At 36.3% G+C, this 22,914-nt stretch overlaps 2 protein-coding genes across 6 annotated transcripts in view; one reads left to right on the top strand and one right to left on the bottom strand.

Annotated features, from left to right (window-relative positions):
- Positions 1-22,914, top strand: part of RALGPS1 (Ral GEF with PH domain and SH3 binding motif 1) — a 107,886-nt gene that overhangs the window by 27,333 nt on the left and 57,639 nt on the right. The window lies entirely within an intron of this gene.
- ANGPTL2 (angiopoietin-like 2) lies at positions 51-22,880 on the bottom strand. Of its 3 annotated transcripts, XM_010566907.1 has the most exons (6): positions 22,368-22,880; positions 16,052-16,194; positions 12,408-13,264; positions 2,164-2,357; positions 1,654-1,924; positions 51-1,145 (listed from the first exon to the last, which is right to left on the bottom strand). In XM_010566907.1, the coding sequence occupies exons 3-6, from the start codon at positions 13,213-13,215 to the stop codon at positions 946-948; spliced, it is 1,473 nt and encodes a 490-aa protein (XP_010565209.1). In that variant the 5' UTR covers positions 13,216-13,264; positions 16,052-16,194; positions 22,368-22,880; the 3' UTR covers positions 51-945. The 3 variants fall into 3 exon arrangements, with proteins under 3 accessions (XP_010565209.1, XP_010565210.1, XP_010565211.1); XM_010566908.1 differs by lacking the exon at positions 16,052-16,194; XM_010566909.1 differs by lacking the exons at positions 16,052-16,194; positions 22,368-22,880 and adding an exon at positions 13,532-13,598.

The raw sequence follows: 22,914 nt of genomic DNA, 5'->3' as shown, positions 1-22,914 counted from the left end.
TGGCTAAGGATATTAAATAGCTTATATATTGGTATCCATCATTTGCCTGCAAAGTTGGATAGTCCCTTTAATTTATATCCAGCCATTTCTGATTACAGAGGCTACACAGCAGGTAATGACTGAAGTCAGGTACAAAATACTGTGACAGTTGTTGCGTAGTATAACATGTTGGCTATACAGCATGTTATATCTGTTGTAAATCTGGATTAATTTCCATATGCAGGTAGCTACTTCATTTTGGTAAGAAAAATCATTAGGGTTTTTAATCTAAAATATTTGAATCAAATGTGAATTCTAATTTATAGGAACAGATTATTAAAAATGCTCAAAGTGAAGGGGAAAGGCTGGATTTATCACGACAGTAATGTTTTGAGTATCTGCTCTCAAAATCAAATTATATAGTACTACCTTTATTCATGGCAGTTAACAAAGATTAAATCAGAATAATCACACTAATGTACATATACCAGCTACACAGTTCAAAGGATACAATTTCCTGTGTCAAATGATTGCTCGTAATAATAATAATAAAACTCTTGCTGTACAGTTTGTAATATTTCCTGTATTTGAGAATATTTATACATAATATAACATACAAAAATATTTAAATGTTGTGGCAGTATTTTTACCATCCAAACTTAATTTACAGGGAATAAAAACCAGAAAGTTTATCTACAGTCCATCTAAACTGCCAGTTCTAAAAGGCTTAATATAACTACTTTGAGTATCAAGAGGTGTTCTGAATGTTATGTCATTTCAGTTCCTTTTTTTTCTTCAGCTTTTTTTCCCTGGAATGATTCTTGAAAATATAATATACAAGCCCTCACATGTTAGCAATAAATGTACAATATCTTACATTCCTCATTTCTGAAAAGATAATTCCAGGTAATAACATCATAGCTTTACATGATTTTTAGAATAAGACAGCAAACCAAGAGAATTATTTCAGTGGAATGTGTTGGGGTTAGGTCTTATCATCATAACAACTTTCTTTAGTGAATATGATCCCCCCCTGAATTCAGCCCAGTATACACCATCCTGATATCGACTGCGGTAGTGTCCTCCACGATACCAAACTCCATTGAGATTTGAATGAGCACATGCATTGTACCACCATCCTCCCTTCTGGTAATGAGCACAATTACCTGCAAAAGAAAGCTCCGATTCAGCCTTAGGAGTAAACGAAAAATATTACAGCAAGCAAGCAAGCTAAGCACAAAACTTTTTTTTTTTTTTTTTTTTTAAACTGTGTGTTTATACATGTAGATATTATGTGGTACGAGGTGAATTTAGGCTTCTTCAGGAACCAGCTCTGTAGTTAGGTTCTACAGATAGACTCAGTAGTGTTACTCTCCCTTGCTGGAAAATTTGTTTGCATTACTGTCTCAAATAACTTCCCATAGCATATTTTACAGAAATGATAAATATTTCAATGAGAATTTTTGTTTCAGTGTTAGTACATACAAGGGTTGACACATCAGCTTGTGCTTCATAAGGTACTAATTGACAGATCTCTAAAAATGTAATTTCCTTTTTTGTGTTTGACCATAAGTATTTTTCCTTTTTAAAAAAGAAGGGGGAAAAAAAAGGGGGGGGGGGGGGGGCGGGGAGGTGGGAGCAAAAAAAGCAAGGCAACTGAAAGGGACCTTGTACCTGTGTATACATCATGGTCCCGGTCCAGCGTGGTGAACTGTTTACCATTGTGCCAAGTGAAAGAATCTCCTGCATTGCCATTGTAGCGTCCCAATCTCAACTTGTAATATTCGCTCTCTGGCTCCAGTCTGAAGCTAGCATACTCAGCAAATACTTTTCGACCTGACCAGTCTTCCATTGTTATGAGCAGTTTGTAGTTGCCTTGATTTGTTAACCAATAAATATTTTCTAGTCCAAGCCAATATTCTCCATCTATATTACCGAATCCTTGCTGTAAAGGAAGCAAGAGAAGCATGTTAATATTGTGCATCTGTTTTAGTGGTAAATCTGAGTGTATTCTTAAGTAGAAAACCACAGTAATTTATTTTATAGAGACTTCCTCTTCTTGTGTGGAACACACAAGTTCCTTTTCAAGTAAGCTGTTGGCCAGACTCTAAAATCACCCTTTAAATTAACTTTACCAGTAATTTTTAGAGGGTAGAAAACATTAAACTGCTCACTTGTCCTAACCTTGTATGTCTCCCAGTTCCTGAAAAAGTTGACAGATCCATCCAGCCGTCTCTGAATGACGGTCCAGCCACCAGGGTCGTGCCGTTGATCACACCAGACCTGCATAAGCTGGTTTGTGTTTTCTGGTTTTACAAGATAGATGGAGCTTGTATCATGGCCATCTTCTAATGCTTGTAGACAGTCTCTCCAGGGCCCTGTGTCAAAACAGAAGGACTCTGCATCAAAAGGCAATTGAGCATATCTTTAATGCAAGGCAGTATTTGAATTGGTAGCTTTTTACAGTAGATTTGCTTTTGCTGAATAGTGCGTTTGTTTTTCCTCTTATTGAAGGTACGGTGTCCACTAAGTGTTTTCAGACAGATTCATTTGTTGTAACTTTTATTTCCAGAACATTTCACAATGAATTAGTGATAAAGGTAGATTTAGTTAGTTAGTTAAAAGCAGCTGCACTTAAAACATTGATTATATCTTCAAAGAAACTAAATATAAATTACTCCATGGATAAGTATTAATATTAATTAATTAATATTAATAATTTCCTTTAGAAATCAAAATAGTAAGTTTGACTTTGTTTCTGTCTCTGAGAAATTCAGCTTTTTAGATCCCCCAAAATGTCATTGGTATGGACATTAACAATGGAACCAGCAACATAAATTAAGAATGTAGGTGTTACTGTTGCCACCTTAATAAATGACAGCACAAAATAGAAATGTAAGATTTGTAAGATGGAGTGCCTGCTTACATAGTGAGAGAAATTTTAGATAAATGAGAAGATAAAATACTTCATATTCACAGGAATTACAGATAATGCTCTCCTGTTTTCAGGAGAATGCATTTTTTTCCTTGAGTTTAGTAGAGCCCATAAAGAGCCTACTCTTTTTGAAAGTATCTTACATTAATGATTTTTAAAGAAATTTTATCCAATGGGAAGATAGTTAGATTCCATTTTTATGAGTCTGAGAAATTTAGATATAAAAGATTTAGGAGTCTATGTTGATATCTGCAGATAGTCTCCCCCAGCTGCTTCGCTGCCGAAGCAGAAGAGTGAAGTCAACAAGAATCCTCCGTATTAGAGACCCTTGATCGATTTTTTTACCCCACACACAAACACTGAAGGAGGAAGGCTTGTCAGATCTTCTCGTGAGGAGTCTTAATGAAGCATATGTTGCTACCAAGAGTAATTTCTCTTGTAAATTATTTCAGTTCATCTACCCTTTTTCATATTCACTATCCAACAGTGGTAATGGTAGTGCTACCCTTGTACTCAGTAAATGAGTTAGTAATAAATTAGTTTTATAGAAACAACCTTGGTGTTGTGGGAGGTTGGGGGTTTTGGGGTCTTTTTAACTAGTTAATCAAAAAATCAGTGTACCAAGAGGCAATCCAAGTTGTTGGTCTGTGGCCATGCTGTGTTGTCCTTGTTTCCTTAGTCATATTCACAGACTAGGAGTGCTGCTTCTAAGCCCCTTCTACATTTCTGTTGTGCCTAACTGTTCAGATTTCTGGCAATTTAGATGTAGATGCAGTATTCAGTGGCACAGTTGCACGGCTTATTATGAGAGGTTGAAGAAGATAAATGTAATGAATGCTGGTAATTTAAATTGCTTTTGTTTATTTTATCACAACGTGTACGTAGTGGCACTTACTAAAAACAAAAAAAGAACTTGTCTGTTCAAAGTAATTATTGAAGAAACTCCTAAAATAGTCAACCACAGATCTTTGATCTTGTCTTCATAAAAATAAATACATAACAGTATATGATGTAGTGTTTACAGCTTTCTAATCTTGAAGTTTCTTTCTAGGCCCCGTGGCAACAGTGCTCTACGGTACATGATTCTTTTCTCTGAAAGTGCTTTAAGATGAACCTAAACTATTATAAATACTTCAAAGCAGAGTTTGCTACTACTTTTCCATGACAGGTGTTTTTTCATCAGATACTAAACTTTCCAAAATTTTGACTAAGGTGTTTAGTCTAAGATTTGTCATCTGCCGTCAGAAATGAAAGGGAACATACTGAAGACAACTGGTCGCAGCACAGATCTCTGTAAGACACCATGGTTAACTCTGCCTCATGAAAAAAATTCTTAATAATTAAGGGATTTTTATCATTTATTTATGTGAGGCTCTTTGTACTTTGTAGCAGCTTTATTTAAACACCTTTAGTAAGAAACCTGTTCAGTGCTTTCTGGAAATACATAGGGACTGTATATCAACCAGAACTCCATCTGCATAGGCACTGAGCCCTTCAAGTATCTCTAGAAGTGATACCAAATTGGTATTACAAAACCCAAGTTGATTCTTATTCAGGGTGATTGGATGATGGTACATAATTCAGATTTGTTTACTGCTTGTTATACTGTTCTTAGCATATTTTCTATCAATTAGTGGATTTTTGCATTTTTTTTCAGTGTCACATTTGCCACCTCTCATTCCTCACATACTAAGGCAATTTTTGGTGAGAGACTACACAGTAGTTAATTGTTTTGTATTCAGTTTCCTTTAGAACTCTTGGGGAATGTGCTTTACTCTTTGCAGTTTGTTAGTATTCACTTCTTTCATTGGCTTTATAACCTCTTCTACCAACATTTCAGTTTGAGATAAATCCTGCAGAGTATCCTCTTTGCCATTAACCTAGTCAACACAGGAACCTCAAAGTGTCCCCTCAATGAATACTCATATCAAAATTAATTTAGATTTTCTACTGTTGCCTTAATTTCTCTGACTATATCTTTTTATCTTTCCCTATAAACTTCTAGTTACGCTTCCTGTTCCTGATGTGTTAGAAATCAGATTTATTATGCCTTTTTTCCTTTTGCAAGTTGTTCTTAAGATTTTAATGTGTCTTTATATTTAACCTGACTCCCTATGTTCTTTTCTTATTTCCTGATTTGTACATGGCTTTAGTGCTTTGAATGATGTTGTCTTTTCTTACAATACTGCTCTTTTACCAAGCTGCTTAGCCATGACAAGATTTGCTGGTCTTCTCAAAGTCTTTTATTTTTGGATGGATGGATAGGTCTGAATTTCCAGTAGGGTATCTTTAAATAGTCTCTATGGTACTTGAAAACATTTTACCTTTTCAGTTAACACTTCTAGTTTATGCATTGGTGTTACAATATTCTGCTATTTTGTGTCATTTGTGTCTCCAAGTTTCTGATTGGCTATTATATCAAATCTTGCTAACCCCCCCCAACTATCTAGTTCTTGGAAATTTTGTTTGTTTGTTTTTGTTTGTTTGCTTTTGTCTCTTTAGGTTTTGGGGGTTTTGTTTTGTTTTGTTTAAGTGGTAATATTTGTTTAGAAGCATATATATGTTTGGCTTAGCCTCACATATATATTTTGGTCTAATATTTCTGTGCCCTGTTTAAATAATCTGTCTTTCAGATTACACTTCAGCATTTCTTACTTGAATTTTGTCCACTACTCCTATCCAAAGATTTTACTTGATGGTACAAAATCTGCGTTACTTCACCTAAAGGGTATATAAGTTTAAACCATCTGCTTCATTAAGCCATAATTATCAGTATGAATATATATTGTCTGTGTTCTTATTATGTATGTTCATTTTTGTATACTACTAACGCCTTTTTTGAAAAACTCTGTGACCATATAAAATTAGCAATACACTGTATGTTAATACTGCATTGACCTTAGCATTACTGTTTGCTGTTTATTATTTAACTATTTAACTTTATTTTTTATAATGCAGCATGGATTTAAAATGTTTACCTAAAGGTTTTATCTGGTAGAGTATAATAAACTGGTTGGTGTGCATGTTTTCCTAGGAATAATGCCTCCTATAACAATTGCACAAGAAAACATGCATTTCGTAATTGATGTAACTGGCTACTAAATGTTTTGTTCCCAGAAAAAGATTGTTGGGTAAGGATGATGAATCAAATTCATTCAGTTTTCACGTTCAACTTCCATTTGTCTTGTGTTTAGTCATCTTCCAATGTTGCACTAGCAAATGTATACAAAGCAAGAGTTTTTTGATAAGCTACTCATGTAAGTCTGTTTTATACAGCAAATGTAGCAGTGCTTCACATAATAGTGTTTGTCCTGTTGTGTGTAGAATTCTGCACTCTAGTAAATTGTTTTTTCAGATCTAGTTTAATTATTTACACTGTGGGCTAAACTTTTTGATGTTATAAACTAACACTCATTGTAGATAAACCACATCTGCTTTTCTGCACGGGCATATTAAAACTTGTAGTTGTTAAGCATTAATGCGTAAAGTAGTTGGGGTTTGGTGAGTCATAGCCCTACATCCCACCCCAAACCTCTGGGTAATAACTCCAAGAAAGGAGTTGTTGTTAGTGTCACAGCTAAACTATTTCATCCTGAAGTCTTTTATTAGGCTTTTAGCTCTTTCATGCAAGTTTAAGGAGCAATGTTCCTAAATAAGACTATAGAAATTTTACTTGGAATTCATATTTTCCTTAATAGAATGGAGTAAAATACAACTGTAGTTATTTTGAACAATCTCTGTTGTTGACTTTAGGTGACTTACTGGCTATTTACTGATTTTGTTGTTGTTGTTAATTTTTCTGTAGAATTTCAGTGTTGTGTACATGTTCAGTTTTGCAGACAGAATTAAACTTACCTAACTTATTCTTTGGGGCATGAGTGGGAAACAAGAATGCAGAAATAAGAATTTGCAGCAAACTATTTATGGATAAAATTGCAAATTCTTCTACTCGGAATCAAAACCAAGTATTTTTTACATTTTCCTTTATTTTTGCAAAGAACCAGCAACAGGAATGTTGGGGTGTTTTGTGTGCCTCATAAAATAAGACTTTCTGGGAAATGCATGGATCAAAGCATGACACTAGTCCTTGCAGAGAAATTAACTTGTCTGTTACAAAGTGTGTATCTCTAAAATTACTTTATATCCAGTGATGATGCCCACATTTTACAATGCATTCTTTCAGTTTCTTTTCTCTAGAACATTTTACCATGAGACTGAGGTTCTTTAATTTATCTACATCATGTTTTTATGATTTACTGCCAATGTTGTTATGCAGTCATCAGCTTTTGTCATCTGGGAGGCAATAGATTATGATGTCTCTGTTGAAATATCCAATGCTTCAAATATTCCTAATAAATTTTTAACCAGACACTAGCTATTCTTCTATACCTTACCTCTCAAATCTGACACACTATTTTTTGTTACTTGGCTAGTTGTTTTGGATTACTTTTGTGAATAAGGAGAAAATATTCAGTTGTACATTTAAATCACACTACACAGTAAATTACAATAGCAGGTAGGGAAAGATACTTCAGACATGACAGGGAAATAGTTCTAAATGACTGTCTTGTTTTAGATCATAGTCATAATAATGTTTTGTTCTGAAGTACCTTCCTCTGAGTGTAGGCATAGGAGTCTAGTGTCCTAGGATTGCATAAAGTCATTACAGAAAGGGTCACTGCTCTGAAGATTTTAAATTATAAGTAACTTAAGAAGTAGGTTGTTTCAAAAGTATTCATGTAGAAAAAAGATGAGCACTTTATTTTATGGTAAGTGATGTGTGTAGAACTCTCTTAAGTTGGTTAAATTCATTTCTGTGGCAGTTCTTATGCTCTCCAATTCAGATTGCTGTTTTGTGACTGAGGTAAATGTGACTGTGCCAGTCATATTATTGGTTGGCCAGCAATAACAGATATTGCCCCCTTTTTAAAAAAAAAAATTGGGGAGCAATTGTGTAAAATTTCTTTATAGTGTATGTGCTGCTGTTAGGAGAAAAGGACAGTTCTTTTACTAGATACATCTGTCTGGTAATTAGTGTTTTTATAATAATAAAATGTAAATCTTCCTTCTGAAGTATAAGTATGCTTTACAAACAATGGTCATCTTATCTTCCCTTGAAAAAGTGAGAGCATCCTGACTTTCAGATAGGTAGTTTTGATAAAATCACCTCTAGGGAGTCAAGCAGGCCTTTGAGAAATAGTACCTTTGTAACCTGCGCAGTACCTGTTCACTGGCACAAACGTATTTAGCTACAAAAATACTTTTGTAGTATTGGATGTATAGGATGAAGACAGAGCTGTATAATGAAGAGACCACACATTTATGTTTACTGTAAAGACGAGAATAGGTTTTGATAACCGATTGTGTGAGGTGTATTGTATCGCTTTGGACTTGCACCCACCTTTGCCAAGTTGAAGAATGTGAAATAAGTTTTTAAAATTGTGTCTGTGATTTTGCTAACCCAAACCACATGATTACTCTCCCAACCCTGTCTTTTTGTCTTGCATCTCCTAAATTTCTGTCTTCCGCAGTCATTAATTCTGTTTGGATTCTTTAAAAAATTCTCTAATCATATTTTATTTCTTGACCTTAACTCAAACAATTAAGTTGTAGTAAACAAAATATTTTCTCAAATTTTTTTTTTTCATGTGTAATTTAAAAAAAAGAAAAGGGAAGGGGGCTAGGATTAGAATCATAGAATGGTTTGGGTTGGAAGGGACCTTTAAAGGTCGTCTAGTCCAACCCCCCCTGCAATAAGCAGGGACATCTTCAACTAGATCAAGTTGATCAGAGCCCTGTCCAGCCTGAACTTGAATGTTTTCAGGGATGAGGCATCTACCACCTCTCTGGGCAACCTGTGCCACTGTCTCACCACCCTCGTTGTTAAAAATAATTTCTTCCTTATATCTAGTCTGAACCTACCTTCCTTTAGTTCAAAACCATTACCCCTTGTCCTATCACTACAGGCCCTACTAAAAAGTCTGTCCCCATCTTTCTTTTAAGTCCCACCCCCCCACCCTCCTTTAAATATTAAAAGGGCACTATAAGGTCTCCCTGGAGCCTTCTCTTCTCCAGGCTAAACAACCCCAACTCTCTCAGCCTGTCCTCACAGGAGAGGTGCTCCAGCCCCCTGATCATCTTCATGGCCCCCCTCTGGACCTGCTCCAACAGGTCCATGTAATTGCTCTTATGAATTAGAGTTTCACCTAATTCTGCTTTGCACTGATACTTTCACACTGCATAATGTTTCATGGAATGAGATGTCATATTCCTAGCTCTTATATATGCCTTTTATGGATTTGGTGAGACTCAGTAATCATCCGTAGTGCTTAATGGGGAACAGGAAGCTTGGATCCTTGTAGCTTTTAATTAATTTAAAATCATTAGTACAAATCAAAGGGAAATGAGATTTGGTTTAAAACAGTGAAGTAACTTAAGCCTCACTTTCTCTGCAGTTTATGTGCATAATTAACTTAAATGTTGTTTGGTTTTTGATACTTGTTGCCTGCCTCTTCCAGTGAGTTACCAACTTGCAACTGTATCTGTTGGGAGAAGAATACAGCAGATAAAAAATATATAGCAAGCTTTTGGAATCTGTTAGGGATAGGTTTTTCATAGATATCTAAAATAGAGAAAGCAAAAAAACATGGGATAGATTACATTTGATCCTAGTAAGTAGGGAAGAACTGATTGAAAATGTGAAATGGAAAGCAGTGTAGGTGATCTTAATCATGAAGTAATGGAGGCCACAGTTCTTAGGAAAGAAAAGTGAAAAGCAAAACAAAGAAAATGAACTTAAATACAATAGACGTCAGCAAATTCAGAGAATGTGCAGAGAAAATGCTTTAGACAGTTAGTCCAAGAGAAGAGTTTACAAGTTTGTTAAAGAGTCTCTGAGGACACTTCAATAGATTTTGCTATTGTAGAAGGCGGCTCGGGAAAATGGTAAGAAACTGACCTGGCTAAATCATGACCTTTCCAGTAGCTTTGAAAACATGAAAAAAGCTCAGATTAAGTAGATGCTAGCTCAAAGTATTAGGCATGGCTGGTTGTTCATGGGGTTGGTTTGTTTATTTAACAAAACAACAACAGCAAAAAAACTCCAAAAACAAGTGTGGACAAAATGTACAAAATGAAATAAAGCTACTGAGAGTAGTAAGACTGTACTAAGTCTGTGATCAAGGGAAAATACTGGTCTGCTACTTTGTGAGGAAGGAGAGCCGTCAACAGATTAAACTGAGAAGGCATTTAATATTTTTCTTCCATTTTGCTTCAGTTTTCATTGCACAGGTTGGCTAGGATCACATGGTTAGTACAGCCAGGAGCTTTGGCAAAGGTTGAGAACTCAAGACATAGTACAGAAAGGATTGGATAAAATATAGGTGGATTTTTTTCCAGTGGCTGGGCAGTTGTGGTGGTGGTGAGTTTTGTTAGGTTTGTGGCATGTTGGTTGTGGGTATGGGGGGCAAGGGATGTGTTTTTGTGGGTTTTTCATAGTTCATTCCAGACACCTGGCTGAACCATCATTTACAGCATTAATTGTGGAAAGGGATTTTGTTTGAGATGTGCTTTGTGAGTGAAGAACATTCTGGAGGATGAGAAAAAGGTACTAAATGTTCCTTGCCCCAAAAGAAAGGCGGGGAGAGGGGAGGAAGATGCCCTGGAAGTGAAAGGTTAAATAGCTTAACCTCAGTTGCTGGAAATTCGCTTGAACAAATCAAAACTGCTGCAAACAAGAAAATAAGGAGGGAAATTAATATTATAATGGATTTGTGCAGCAGAAATGTGAGAATTCTTTTTCTGGTTAGTTATATAGATAAGGGGGAAGTAGCAGATGTCAAATCTTATCTTAGAGTCATGGACTTTGGAAGGCATCTCTGGAGACCAACATGAAAAATAACTGGATAAGCAGCACTTCTTCATGTGAGGGTCTAGGGGTTCTACAGGCTTTCAAGTTGGTTATCAGTCAATGTTTTACTTTGCAAAGAACAAAAATGCTGTAAAAGTACTATACACATGAAGTAACTTTTCTATTCTGCTATGTGATGGTGAAGCCTCAGCTCCAGTTAGGGTACTTAAAGAGGAGGGTGTGGACCAATTAATGAGTTTTCAGAAGAGTGTAAGAGGAAGGGGAAAGGTCTTAAAAGAACACTTGAAAGACATTTCACTTACAGAAAGGTAGGGAAATACTGTACTAAGCTTGAACCTACTTTGAGATCAAAGTCAAAATGTAATTACTGAAGAGGCCATCCTGTAGTGTATTGCTCCAAAGAAATCGTAGTAGACCTGATCTTCTCCTGATTAACATAGAACATTAGAATCACAATATTTTTGGCCGAGGTTCTGCATGCCACAATGCAAGCTGCAAGCTTTGGTGAATTAATCTCTGGCAATATTGTGAAATAACTGCTTTGTAGCAAAGTGTTTAGAGACTGTGTTTAGACTGAAACACCTGCTCAGGTTTCTTTCATTGTGGATATTTCCATGGAGAAATGTCTTTTTTTTTTTTTTTAAATGTGGCAGTTGCATTATTTGATAATTCTTAAGAGTTTGACAATGTCATTTGGAAAATGTTACCAATAGTCTTGGAATATATTCTGAGTGCAGTTCATGAGCCTTAGTTTCAGATGTCTGTGGGTCCCCTATCTTTTTCTGAAGCAAGTACATGTTGCCCACACACTGAAGAACAGAATTCTCTTGTATGGGACACATAATACTTACTTGAACTATTTTTTTTAAATATGTGGGACCGTAGGTGAAACTGGATTCTTTACCTGTCATTTCTTTATCATGTAGATCAATTGATCTCTAATGCGATTTCAGATGCCTCTAATCTGGGTTATGGCAGAACTCCCAAGACTCTTACTGAGGGCTGTATAATATCCCTTACTATTCCACCACTTGCTTCCCTTTGCTCATGTCTTAAGAGTGCAAGTGCCCTGTGTGAGGTACAGAGCAGATACGTATTCCTTTTTGAGTTACACAAGCACAAAAATTATCACATGCTAGATCAACAAAGTTGTAATAACTTCATAAATCTTTACACAAAAAGTGTCAAACCCCTTCAGATGTCATGAATTTTAGCAGTTTGGTCTTGGGCACAGGCAAATAAAATTTAGATGGTTGACTGTTTATTAGTAATAGTTTTCTGCAGCTCCTTTATCTCATACATGTAATATAAATGGTGGGTTGGTCTTGGCAAAGTAACATGAGAAAACTCTGTCAGGCTAGTGTGTCCAAATCTGTTAGACATTCAGAGTTCATTTTTTTTGCTTTCTTTTTGTGCTTGTACTACAACATGTATATTAAAAATACACAAGATAGATACACAGACAACGTCAGATCTAAGAAATCTCAGTTAGTTCAAAGTAATTAACTTGCATTTATTTTGCTAAATAAATAAATTCTGTCTGCATTTTTGATATTACAATGAAAATGTTGTCCACTGCATATTAGCATAAACTAATGTAGACATATCAATAATATTACTTACCAGATGGTTTATCAGTTGAAGTTGGAATACTAGTAACTGCAGGCATGGTTGGTAAGGTAGGTGGCAGAACCTTTAAGTTCTGATCACTCTGAATCTCATTAGTAGATATCTGGTTAATAATGCGATTGTAAGTAGGAGGCTGGTACACTTTATTTGGTGGCTGTGGAGTTTGTGGCAGTGGCTTTACAGATGGCATTCTTTGACAGTGTTCTTCCAGTTGGGCAATTATTATTGACTGATTATTGGCAATTGACATCAGATGTTGGTACTTGTGCTCTAAGTCTTTGTATTTGTTTGCAAGCTGCAACATATCTGCAGTTTGGTTCAAAATCTTATTCTCAAGCTGAGAAAGTTCTAAGGCATTGTCACGTTTTCGGATAATTTCATGTAGTAACTGCATATAGAGTTGTGTGACACGAGAATTCATATTTCTGCTCTCTTTTCTTAAGAGTTTAACCTCATTAACAATCCCACCATCCACCTCTACCAGTTGCTGGAGAGTTTCTATTTGTCTCTTTTGTTTAAGAAGTTCATTGTTAAGTAACTGTAATTCTTGTTTATTTACCCTGTTTTCAAGTAGAACTTCAGGCTCCTTAGAATTAACACAAATGGCACCTGTCACTCTCTGTTGAGGTACAATAAAGGTGTAAGTGCATTTGTCCTGTGGGTCACTGGAACGCTTATATCGGTTCATATAAATGAATTCTTGTTCTGCTTCCTCGTCATTGCCTTCAAATTCCTGTGTTTTGCTTGCAGTAGCTCCCACAACAGCTATTAGCATTAAACAGATGAATCTTGTTGTCATCATGATCCTCTAGTTCTGATCAAATATTCTTCTGCAAATAACTTTTTAAACTCTGTTTTAAAATAAATTTAACAGTAAGTAACAAATAGGAAATCAATGCAAACTTACAACTGATAATCTGTTTTAAAACTTACAAAATATTGCATAGCAACTAGTATGTCTGTGTACAAATGAGATATTTTTCTTGCCCAGCATGAACTTATGTTGGCTGAAAGGGACATCAGGGGGAATAGTATCATTCTATGGCCAGAACCGTAGTTACTAGCTGATAGTTTGTCTAAAGCCTGCCAAGAACCACAAGAAACTAAGTAATAAATACCAGGATTTGAAGAGTCCTTTCTTCTAGGCAAGTACCACAAAACTTTCCAAGATTGGTGTTTCCAATTAAATATGAATTACATTTTCATTTCTTACAGTTACAAATATAAATGTAAACAGAATGTAAGTTAATATGTGCTGTTAAAAAGTTCTAAAAATAGCAACTAGCTCATTTGCAGTATTTTATAACTGCATGTGTATTGCAGGAGATATAGCTTAGGTGAAATGTAACAATTTTACTTTAGTCAGCAGTACTGAACCTCAGAGTTTAAAAAAAAAAAAAGGAAAAACTTACTCTACATTAGTCCTTAATAGTCATAAATTAAGAACTCTACTGCCCAGTTATCACAGACAGTAAAATCTGTTGTTTTTCCAGACTAGTAGAATTTACAACTAAAATATTTATCGTGACTCTCACTGGACATTGTCTTTATGCTCAGCCTGGTCATTTCACTTCATAGTCCCTTCTTGGAAGGGGAGAAACACATGCATATGTGCATGGTGGACAAAGAAGACCCCAGCTATTAAAATTAGCTAGTAGTGTTTGTTGACATACTGCAACAGTAGCCTTTTGGTGAAATTACGCTTAGTTCTCAGAGCAGATTCATATTCCAAGGTGGAAATTTCAGGCCATCACAATCTCTTAAAAAATAAGTCAATACCAGAACTTCATAGGCAACAGTTGTTTTGGAAACATGAGCTTAGGATTGTCACTACTGCCAGGAATGTCCTTATCACAAATCACTCTCTTATCAGCTGCTTGAACAGCACTTTGATATTGTGTATTTCTAACAGCTTTTTGTTGTTGAATTTTAATAGGCATGTGTATATATAACCTAGTTTTCTTAAAATAAATGGGGGGGGAGGGGGCAGTATGGAGCTTTTTCAGTGTATAAAGCCTGCTTGATACTTTTTAAATCAAGGTGGTGTTACCTTCGTATTTTTCTTTGCATGTAAAACATTGCATGTGGAATAACTATTCAGTGTTTAAATAACTGTCACCTTACTGCTTGGTCATCTTCAGTACAACGAAATTTTTTAAATGATGTGAAATAGTAGTAACAGCTGGGAGAAACTGGCATGAGTCCAGCTGAGCGCAACCAACATGGATAGGTAGATGCTGGCAGACCTGATGTATGAGGGGCAGCAGAAAGAGCTAGGTTTGTTTAGCTTCCAGAAGAGAAAGTGAAGGAGACATCTGACTGCTGTCTTCAACTACTTAATGGCTGTTTTTAGAGAAGATGGATTCTTTTTGGAAGTGCACAGTGACAGTGTAATGGTCAATGGATACAAATTGCCTCAGGAAAAATTCGTTTTGGGTTTTAGAAAAAAAGAATTTCACAATGAGGGTGACCAAGGACTGAGCAGTCACCAAAAGAGGTGGTGAAATCTCCATTCCTGGAAATATGTAAAGTTTTGATTTAGGCAAGGCTCTGAGCAGCCTGATCTAATGTTGAAATTAGCCATGCTTTGCAAGACAAAGGTGAGGTCCCATCCAATCTGAACTGTTCTATGATCCTAGGCAGCTGCTGACTTTTAAGAAATTTTTTTTGGAGTATCACGGCAATGATAGATATGCATGCTTAAATAATTATTCATACTAAGAAGAGATACGGTTGTCAGTCATTCACATTTTTCTGGTGTTTTGAAATAAACCATAGAAGTTTCTGTAAATGCTTCTGTAAATGATTCAAACAAAAGTGACCAGGACTTGGTCCTTCTTAAAGTTTTTGGATATACATTTTTGCCTCAGTTTCTTATTTGGAATAAACTCATTTTCATTTTGCAAACGAAAAGAAATTGTACTTTACAGAACTTGTCAAGAATCTTGAAAACTTGTCAGATAAAAGTTGGGAGTTTGACATGCTTTCTGTAAGTAAAGGAATGTTATTTGGAGCCCTGGAAAACAGGGAACATAAATTCACCCCAGACAGCTTTAACTTGCATAATCAGCATTTGCACAGCAGGTCACACTTAGAAACCCTGGCAGTTTTCCAGGCCTCATACTTCTGCACAGATGGACTGGTTTTGCAAATGTCTCACCTACATATAGGTGTAAAATGGGTTTTATTTCACTGTTTGAATTGAAATATCTTTTTCCCCCCTCAAAAACTGTAATTATTGTGACCACTGAAAAGAAACTGATTTTTTCTTCAGAGTTCACTTGTGTCTTTGTTACAGCATCTCATGTCTTTAACTGAGTGCAGGATTTGGGGTGCACATTCTTTTCCAGGCTGAAGAAATAGAGTAACACGTAACAGTTCGATTTTTTTTTTTTCCTCCAATTTTTTTAAGAACTGTTTAAGAAAAAAATGGAACAGAGTCATCAGCCTCATCTTAACATAGCAGTTCAAACATCTTTCACAATAAAATAGAATAGACTGTTTCTGTTGGAAGGGACCTACAACAATAACGTAGTCCAACTGCCTGACCAATTCAGGGCTGACCAAGTTAAAAGCCTGGTATTAAGGGCATTGTCCAAATGCCTCCTAAACACTGACAGGCATGGGGCGTCGACTACCTCTCTAGGAAACCTGTTGCAGTGTTTGACCACTGTTTGCAGAAGGTAAGCCATCAGTGAATGACATCAGCATGATTAGACTGTGCTGAAATGCTTCTCTCTCATGATCTTGCCTGCATGTCACCTTTTCTAAGGTGTTCTTCCTATAAGAAAAAACATTGGAAGGAAAAGTACATTGGTAAGAGAATGCTCCTGTACAAATAGAAACAAGAACGATACTGTCTTCAGATGTCCTTCTTCCTGCAGAGTCTGTTTATGAAGTTATCTCTTAAGTCTTTTACTGTCTGTATTTGTTCAGCTAAAAAATAAAGTGTTCAGAATGAGGCCTATTTGTTGCATACTGTGATGGATTACATAACATAAATGGCATTTCTTCTTTTCTGCAGTTGGATTCAAATGAAGTTCATAACCAACATGCTTGTTTGAACAATTCTCAATGATTAATCTTTCAGGGAGAAAAAAGGTTGCTGGAGGAAGTGGGGGGGGGAAGCCAGAGAAACAATTTTAAGGAAGGACTTAATGCTTTTTAATATCTCCCTCTTCTTTTCGAGTAGGAGAACATCAGATTCCTAGGGCATCAGAATTCCTTCCCATGGGAAAGGAAGATCTTATTTATTTGATGTTTAGCACACTAGCTTTCAGTTTTCTTCTGTTGCACTTATGCCAAGTAATTGCTCATACTCTTCGTACTTAACTAGTGCCGTTGCTTGCTGATCACTCGGTTCTTCCTGTTTCTCTGGCTTGGCCCCCCTCTTCCTCTCCCCTTCTCCCAGTAGCTCTTCTGCAGTGGACTGGGAGGGAACGATATTACTGGGGCTGTATTTGTCCCCAGTGCAAAATTCCACTTGGGTGGCTGTAGACATTTCAACCTCACCATTGCACAAAACTACATGATAGAAGACCATGCTTTCAGGTTTGGTACAAATTTTCTTAATGACTGGAATACAGCATGTCTGTCTTTTATCCTTGTGCACACTGACAAAACTTCAGCAAACAAGCATACAAACAAAAAACAGCAGAAGTGAAAGCAGCACACTTAAAAAGAAAGATAGGTGTAATTTTAATTAAAAAAATATTGAAGTAATTTCATTTCTAGATTGTGGCTGTTCAAGATTTGTGTACTCCTAAAAGCACTTTTCATGGGAGTTAAGACAAACTTGCCCTAGTGCAGATGCACCTAAACCCAATTTTGTGTATGTTTAGCCTACCTGGCAGTATATATTACTTTATTCAGGCAAAATAGTATTTTTTTTTCTGTTTGTCTTTTGCCAGTGTTTAACTGCATCTGTATGAAAACTTTTGGCGGCACTGTTGTGTGGGTTATAATCTTAGTATTTTTCATACTCCTAGCCAGCATAAGGACTTTGGTTAAAATTTCAGTTTGTAGACCAAATGTTGGCCTATCTGTGTATATAACTGGAAGGAGGTAATAATAAGTTGGTTTCTTTGCTCACTCATTGTTTCCCCAACTGAGGATGTTCCCATGATCTGGTGAAAAAAAAGAGGAAATAAACTTTCTGAAAGGGATATTGGATGTTTCAGCATTTGATGTTTTTCCTGTCCCTTAAAGGGAAAAAGTAAATAAAATCTTTCTTCGGCTTTGCTTTGAAATATTTTTCTGTCCTGTACTCTGTCATGCTTATATGGGACTTTTGGTTAGTCAAAATATGTTACCTTTTGATTGTTACGAATATCTTGAAATTTACATGTGATATTTCAACAAGATTAGATTATTTTACCATTTAAAATTATACAGGTGTTTCACATCCTATAGTTTAATCACCATTGTGATCCTGTAATGATAACGGTTAAAAATATTTCTATGTGCAAAGTATTACTGTTTGGCAAATGTTCACTTTTTTTTTTAATCAGCTTGCCTTAAAAGGAAGCATTAAAGGTAGCAATGTCAGCATATGATCTTTTTTTTTTAAGCTACTTATAACAAAATACACATTTCATTGTGGATATTCCAACATGTATACCTTTTTTCATTATTTGTCGGTTCTGATGTCATGCTTCAGAGTGTCTAATTTTTACAAAATAGACTGATTAATTATCTCTTTCATGTTTTATGAAATATTTTACCTATCCTTGGGATTTTTGTGTATAAAAGAGAATGAAGGTGTGTCTCCATCAGATGAAGAATATGACTTGTGATAACATAATAAAGTATCATTAAGCTTATTTGAAAATGCTACCGGTAGCCTTTCAATGCTAGGGCTGTTTCTGTTGGATGAAATTTGTTCATAAAATAGATGTTTGCAGTATTACTCTGGAAGGAAAGGAGTTTATGAAAGCCTGATTACATACTGTCAACACTATTGTATCTAGATTTAAAATGGTTTTGCAATGTTGAGTCTTTCAGCCACTGAGAGACTGGCATCTTGTCTCTGGGAGTTTATACTATGTTCTTTTTGCAACTACACTTTTCAGTATTGTGCAAAAAAAAGAGCTGAGACTATAGGAAGACCACTGGATGGTAGCTGAGCACTGAACTTTATTATGCTTTACTTTGGATTACAAGTCAGTTCAAGGAGGAAGCGTTTTGATTTTTAAGGAAGACATCACCTGTACTATAGCATTTTAAAGAAATACAAAAGCAAAATAATGATCTGTGTAAATCTTGTGTGGAAAACCTTAACTAAGACAAATGTGGAAAATAATTGCCTGGATTTCATACCAGAATATAAATTTTGTATCTTGAATGTATTGGTATGGGTTACTCTTACAGATAAGGAACATAGAAGAACCCAGTAGGTAAAATCCGTAGAATTGCTTCTTGCTGCCACTCTTTGTTTTTCTATATATAGTAAACTGTTATTAAGCCAGAGGACTGTTGGTATGAAAGTGTGATGCACTGAGCTATGTAAATGCAGGTCTTGTACAAGTGATACATGACACTGTGTCTACCCTTGGAGACTGCTTTACAGAGAAGGCAATTTTCTGTGCTAAAACTAGGATGTTACACAAGGGGATTTCTGGGGACTTGAATAACTATTTGAATTGCAGTATAGTTGAACTTATTGCAAAGATAATCTAATTAAAAAAAACACTACCAATTTGGTTTGAGGAGCTAATACATCAGAACCTGGTATATGATGAAGACAGCAGCAATTCTCACTTCAAAAAGTTAGAATAGATTTTTAGTGTCTTGTATGTTGCAGCTCAGGAACTAAGGAGGCATTTTTAGTTCTCTTGGGCTGCAGTTATGATAATCATTGCAAACAAGGTGAAGGAGTAGGTCTCCTATGCGACTTTTTACACTTAAGCAGGAGTGCTCAGTAAGCTGTCAAAATAAAATAGGAATTCTCCATTTAAGTCATTGTATCTTTGGGATAATGATTTGTTGTTTTTACAACAAACTGCTACCATTTTCTATCATTGTCACTCAACCTCCCTAAAAAGGCTCCCAGAGTATTATATTCCTTAGAAAGTTGATGCCAGAATTCGGGGGATTACTTTTTTATTATTTCACTCTATTTTCTGTATATGGTTTTATTTCAGTGTCATATTTTCTTGTGGTTTTTTTTTTTTTTTTTTTAATAGGTGACTCATCTCATTAAGGAGTGGATAGGCAAGGTCCAGCACTCACAATTTATTCCCATCCTTGTAAATTGCTCTCACTCAAGGGTTTGTAGTCTAGAGGTTGGATTGTTAAGAGTGCGTGCAGGTCTAACATGCCAGAATTGAATGCACCATAATTAAACTGATACTTCAGAGCCTTTTAGAAATAACCTGGATAGGTGAAAAAACACATATCTAAGAAGGATGAGATACACACTTTTTGCACAACACTGATACTTTCTGACATTTCCCTGTATGGTTGTTTTGACTTAGAAGAAAAAAGTAGCAGTGATATCCTACATACAGATGAGTTTAGCGTAGGAAAACAAATCACTCTGTTACAAAATTCAGTTCTGTGGGTTAGTCAGCTCTTGTGTGCTGGTCATATCTAATATAATGAGGCTAGCAGTCATTTGATGGGCTGGGATGGCTTTTCCTACATACCTTACATGCTATGGTACCTTTTGTGCAGATTCCTCAAGCCTTTAGACATATAAATGAAGGCACGTTCACAAAAGGCATAGTGTTAGCTATTACAGCATTTATTCTTGAAAAGATAAACTATTTTATTTGATTGTGAATTAATACATAGTTTGGTAATTGTTCATTCTAAAGAAGAAACATGAAAAACTGGCAACAAATCTTCACTGTTTCTTTAATACTTTTGTCTGGTATTAAAAGGAGTTTTTAGATTAGTGCAGTTTTACATTTTAATTGGATTATAAAAGCAAATGGAGCAAGGGTGTCAAAAATGTAAAATCCTACTATGAAAAGATCAGAGGGTTTGGTTTTGTTTTTTGTTAACAAACACTAGTTTTTGCTTCTGCAGAGTCCTTTGATAGTCAGTGTTTGTGGACTTACAGTTAGCTGACATGTTCCAGGCACCAGGCCAGTAATATGATCTGGATTTCACAATATCATTGTGATAAGATAGAGAAGCATGAATTTTCTGAAGCTGCTTTCTTTCTTACTCCCTGCCCCTCTTCTCAGAGCTCATGCTCTGTTCTTACTCCTTCTCCCAAACATTCTGTTGCATGGAATTATATTAATCCATCCTCTCAATTTTTCAGGTAGTCTTCATATTTAATGTGATTTATTAATTTTTGCTTTTTTCTAAGGAGAGGGACTTCCACTGGTACAGGTTTTCTTTTAGAATTAACTTGTGCAGTTTCATTTTTAGATGAAGATTACTGCTGTGAAAAACCTGAACACTGATTTTTTTCAGTTTTGTTAAAAGGAAACGGCAATTCACAGTGAAAATATAGCACAGTAGTATCCATGCCACATGTATTAGGAAAAGCTTTAAAGTTTTGTATGAAGGTTTAAAGAAAATATAATAGGGGATAGGGAAGGGCTGACACATAATAGCATGCAGTTTCAGTTATGAAAACATGATGTAAAACTAAGCTGAAAAAATTTAACTCCAAACTTCTGGGGGGAATAATGATTTTTGGTTTTTTGCCACTAGTTATTTGATTCCATTGTTAGCAGTGCCACACTGACAGAAACCAATTAATTGCTTAGATACTTTTATTATAATGCATTTTATACTCAGCTTTTCTGTCCACTTAAAATTGAGGTGAAATTCTGGTTCAAGCACTAGTTCCTTATTCTTAAAAGGAAATACTTTTTTCACTGAGGGGAATGGATGACTAAAGAAACACTTCAGAATGTGAGAGTATCTTAATTAGGTCTTGGAGAACTTTTGTTTTGAAATACTATGAAGTGCTGCAAGAAACTTCAAAAGATTATGTATCTTTCGCTGCCATGTAACTTTTTTCAAGTTTTTGCAAAAGATAGGGTTTTTCTAGTTAAAAGAAGTACAAATTTTCTTTCTGGATTACCAAGAATTTTAGTCATGTTGTTTGTGGATTGTTCTTTGTGCTTTACTAAAGTTCTGTCATAGATGTGGAATGTAATTATTGAGAGCGCGCACTGCTTTTGTTGTTGCTTCCCTCAACAGTGGCCTCACCTTATTTTCACTTAATCCAATCACTACCAAAAAGTGCTCATACTGTGTGTGCTCATATGTGTGTGTGCACATTGTCCATAACAGCCCTTAAACAGATTCACATTTTAATAAATGTGACTCATTTTGCCCATGAAAAATAGTTAGATCATATAGTAAATATTTAATGCTTACACAATGGTATTCATACATGCTAGGCTCTTTTTTAAAATGACATTTTTACAAAAATCTTTCAAATATTTATTTATAGACTCTATTGAAGTTCCAGGAACTTTTGTATCTCCTTGATCAGACATGAGTGTAAGAAAGACTGAATGGAGATTTCATAATTTTTAACACAGGTAGTCCTTTAGAAAAGTTACCACAGAAATTAGTATGTCCTAGAAAGTCTGTTGAAAAGTATATGCATTTTCAGTGAGTTTGAGGAAGCGTGAAGCCCAAAGTTACATGTAGAATTAAATAAGATTAAAAAAAGATTTCATATTCTTGAAAATAATGGCAAGGAGGCTTTTCACTGCCTAGCATCATAAAATGTCTCAGCTATCTTTACGGCCATATTTTAGTATGTTTTTTCCTTTTTTTTCCTCCTTTTGCCCCCAATAAAAAAAAAGCCCAGGCTTGCTGCGTTCTGTTAGGGAGCAGTAACGACTTTGACAAGCTTACACACTCGCTCCTGCGAGAGTCCGGCTGGCTGGCTTTGCAAAGCAGTCAGTCTTTGGACCCTGGACGGACAAGACCAGCTGCATACTTTAAACGCAATCCATCGGTACTATCCGTGCTTACCCCGTCTCCTTTGGCTTCTTTCTTCGGTCCTTTACAGTCCTCTCACCGAAGGTTTCCAGAACAGCTCGTCCACAGGAGCTGTGACATCTCTCTTGGCTGGTCGTGTCAAAAGCGTAACTCGTCAGTGACCTGACGTCTACAGCTGGGCAGCCCCGTGCGCCGTGCCGGGGTTAGAGAAGGGAGTAACGAGCGGCTCTGCACAATTCCTGCTTTCTCTTTCTCCCTTTTTCTTCCTCAAGACTTCTCGCAGCCTGGCTGCCCGGGCTCGGCCCCGGAGGCGCGGGGAGACCTTCCGCGGGGGAGCGGGCAGAGCTCGACGCTCGCCTTTCAAAGCCTGGAGTCCATCACTCCGCGCGAGGCTGAGGCAGCCTTACTTGAACTTCAGCTCCTTTGTGGCAGGCTTACGTCCTGGTAGGGGAAAGAAACGCGAGCCCGCACTGAGCTGACACGTTCTGGTTGGACAACCTTCCTTCCTCCTCCCACAAGCGCCAGGGATCCACCAGCGGCAGGCGCCCTCGGGCTCCCTCCCCCCCCCCGCCGCCGGCAG

Source organism: Haliaeetus leucocephalus, unplaced genomic scaffold, assembly GCF_000737465.1.
Source record: "Haliaeetus leucocephalus isolate CR32 unplaced genomic scaffold, Haliaeetus_leucocephalus-4.0 Scaffold219, whole genome shotgun sequence".
In the NCBI taxonomy this organism is placed as follows: domain Eukaryota; kingdom Metazoa; phylum Chordata; class Aves; order Accipitriformes; family Accipitridae; genus Haliaeetus; species Haliaeetus leucocephalus.
This window is presented reverse-complemented; position numbering and strand designations above follow the sequence as displayed.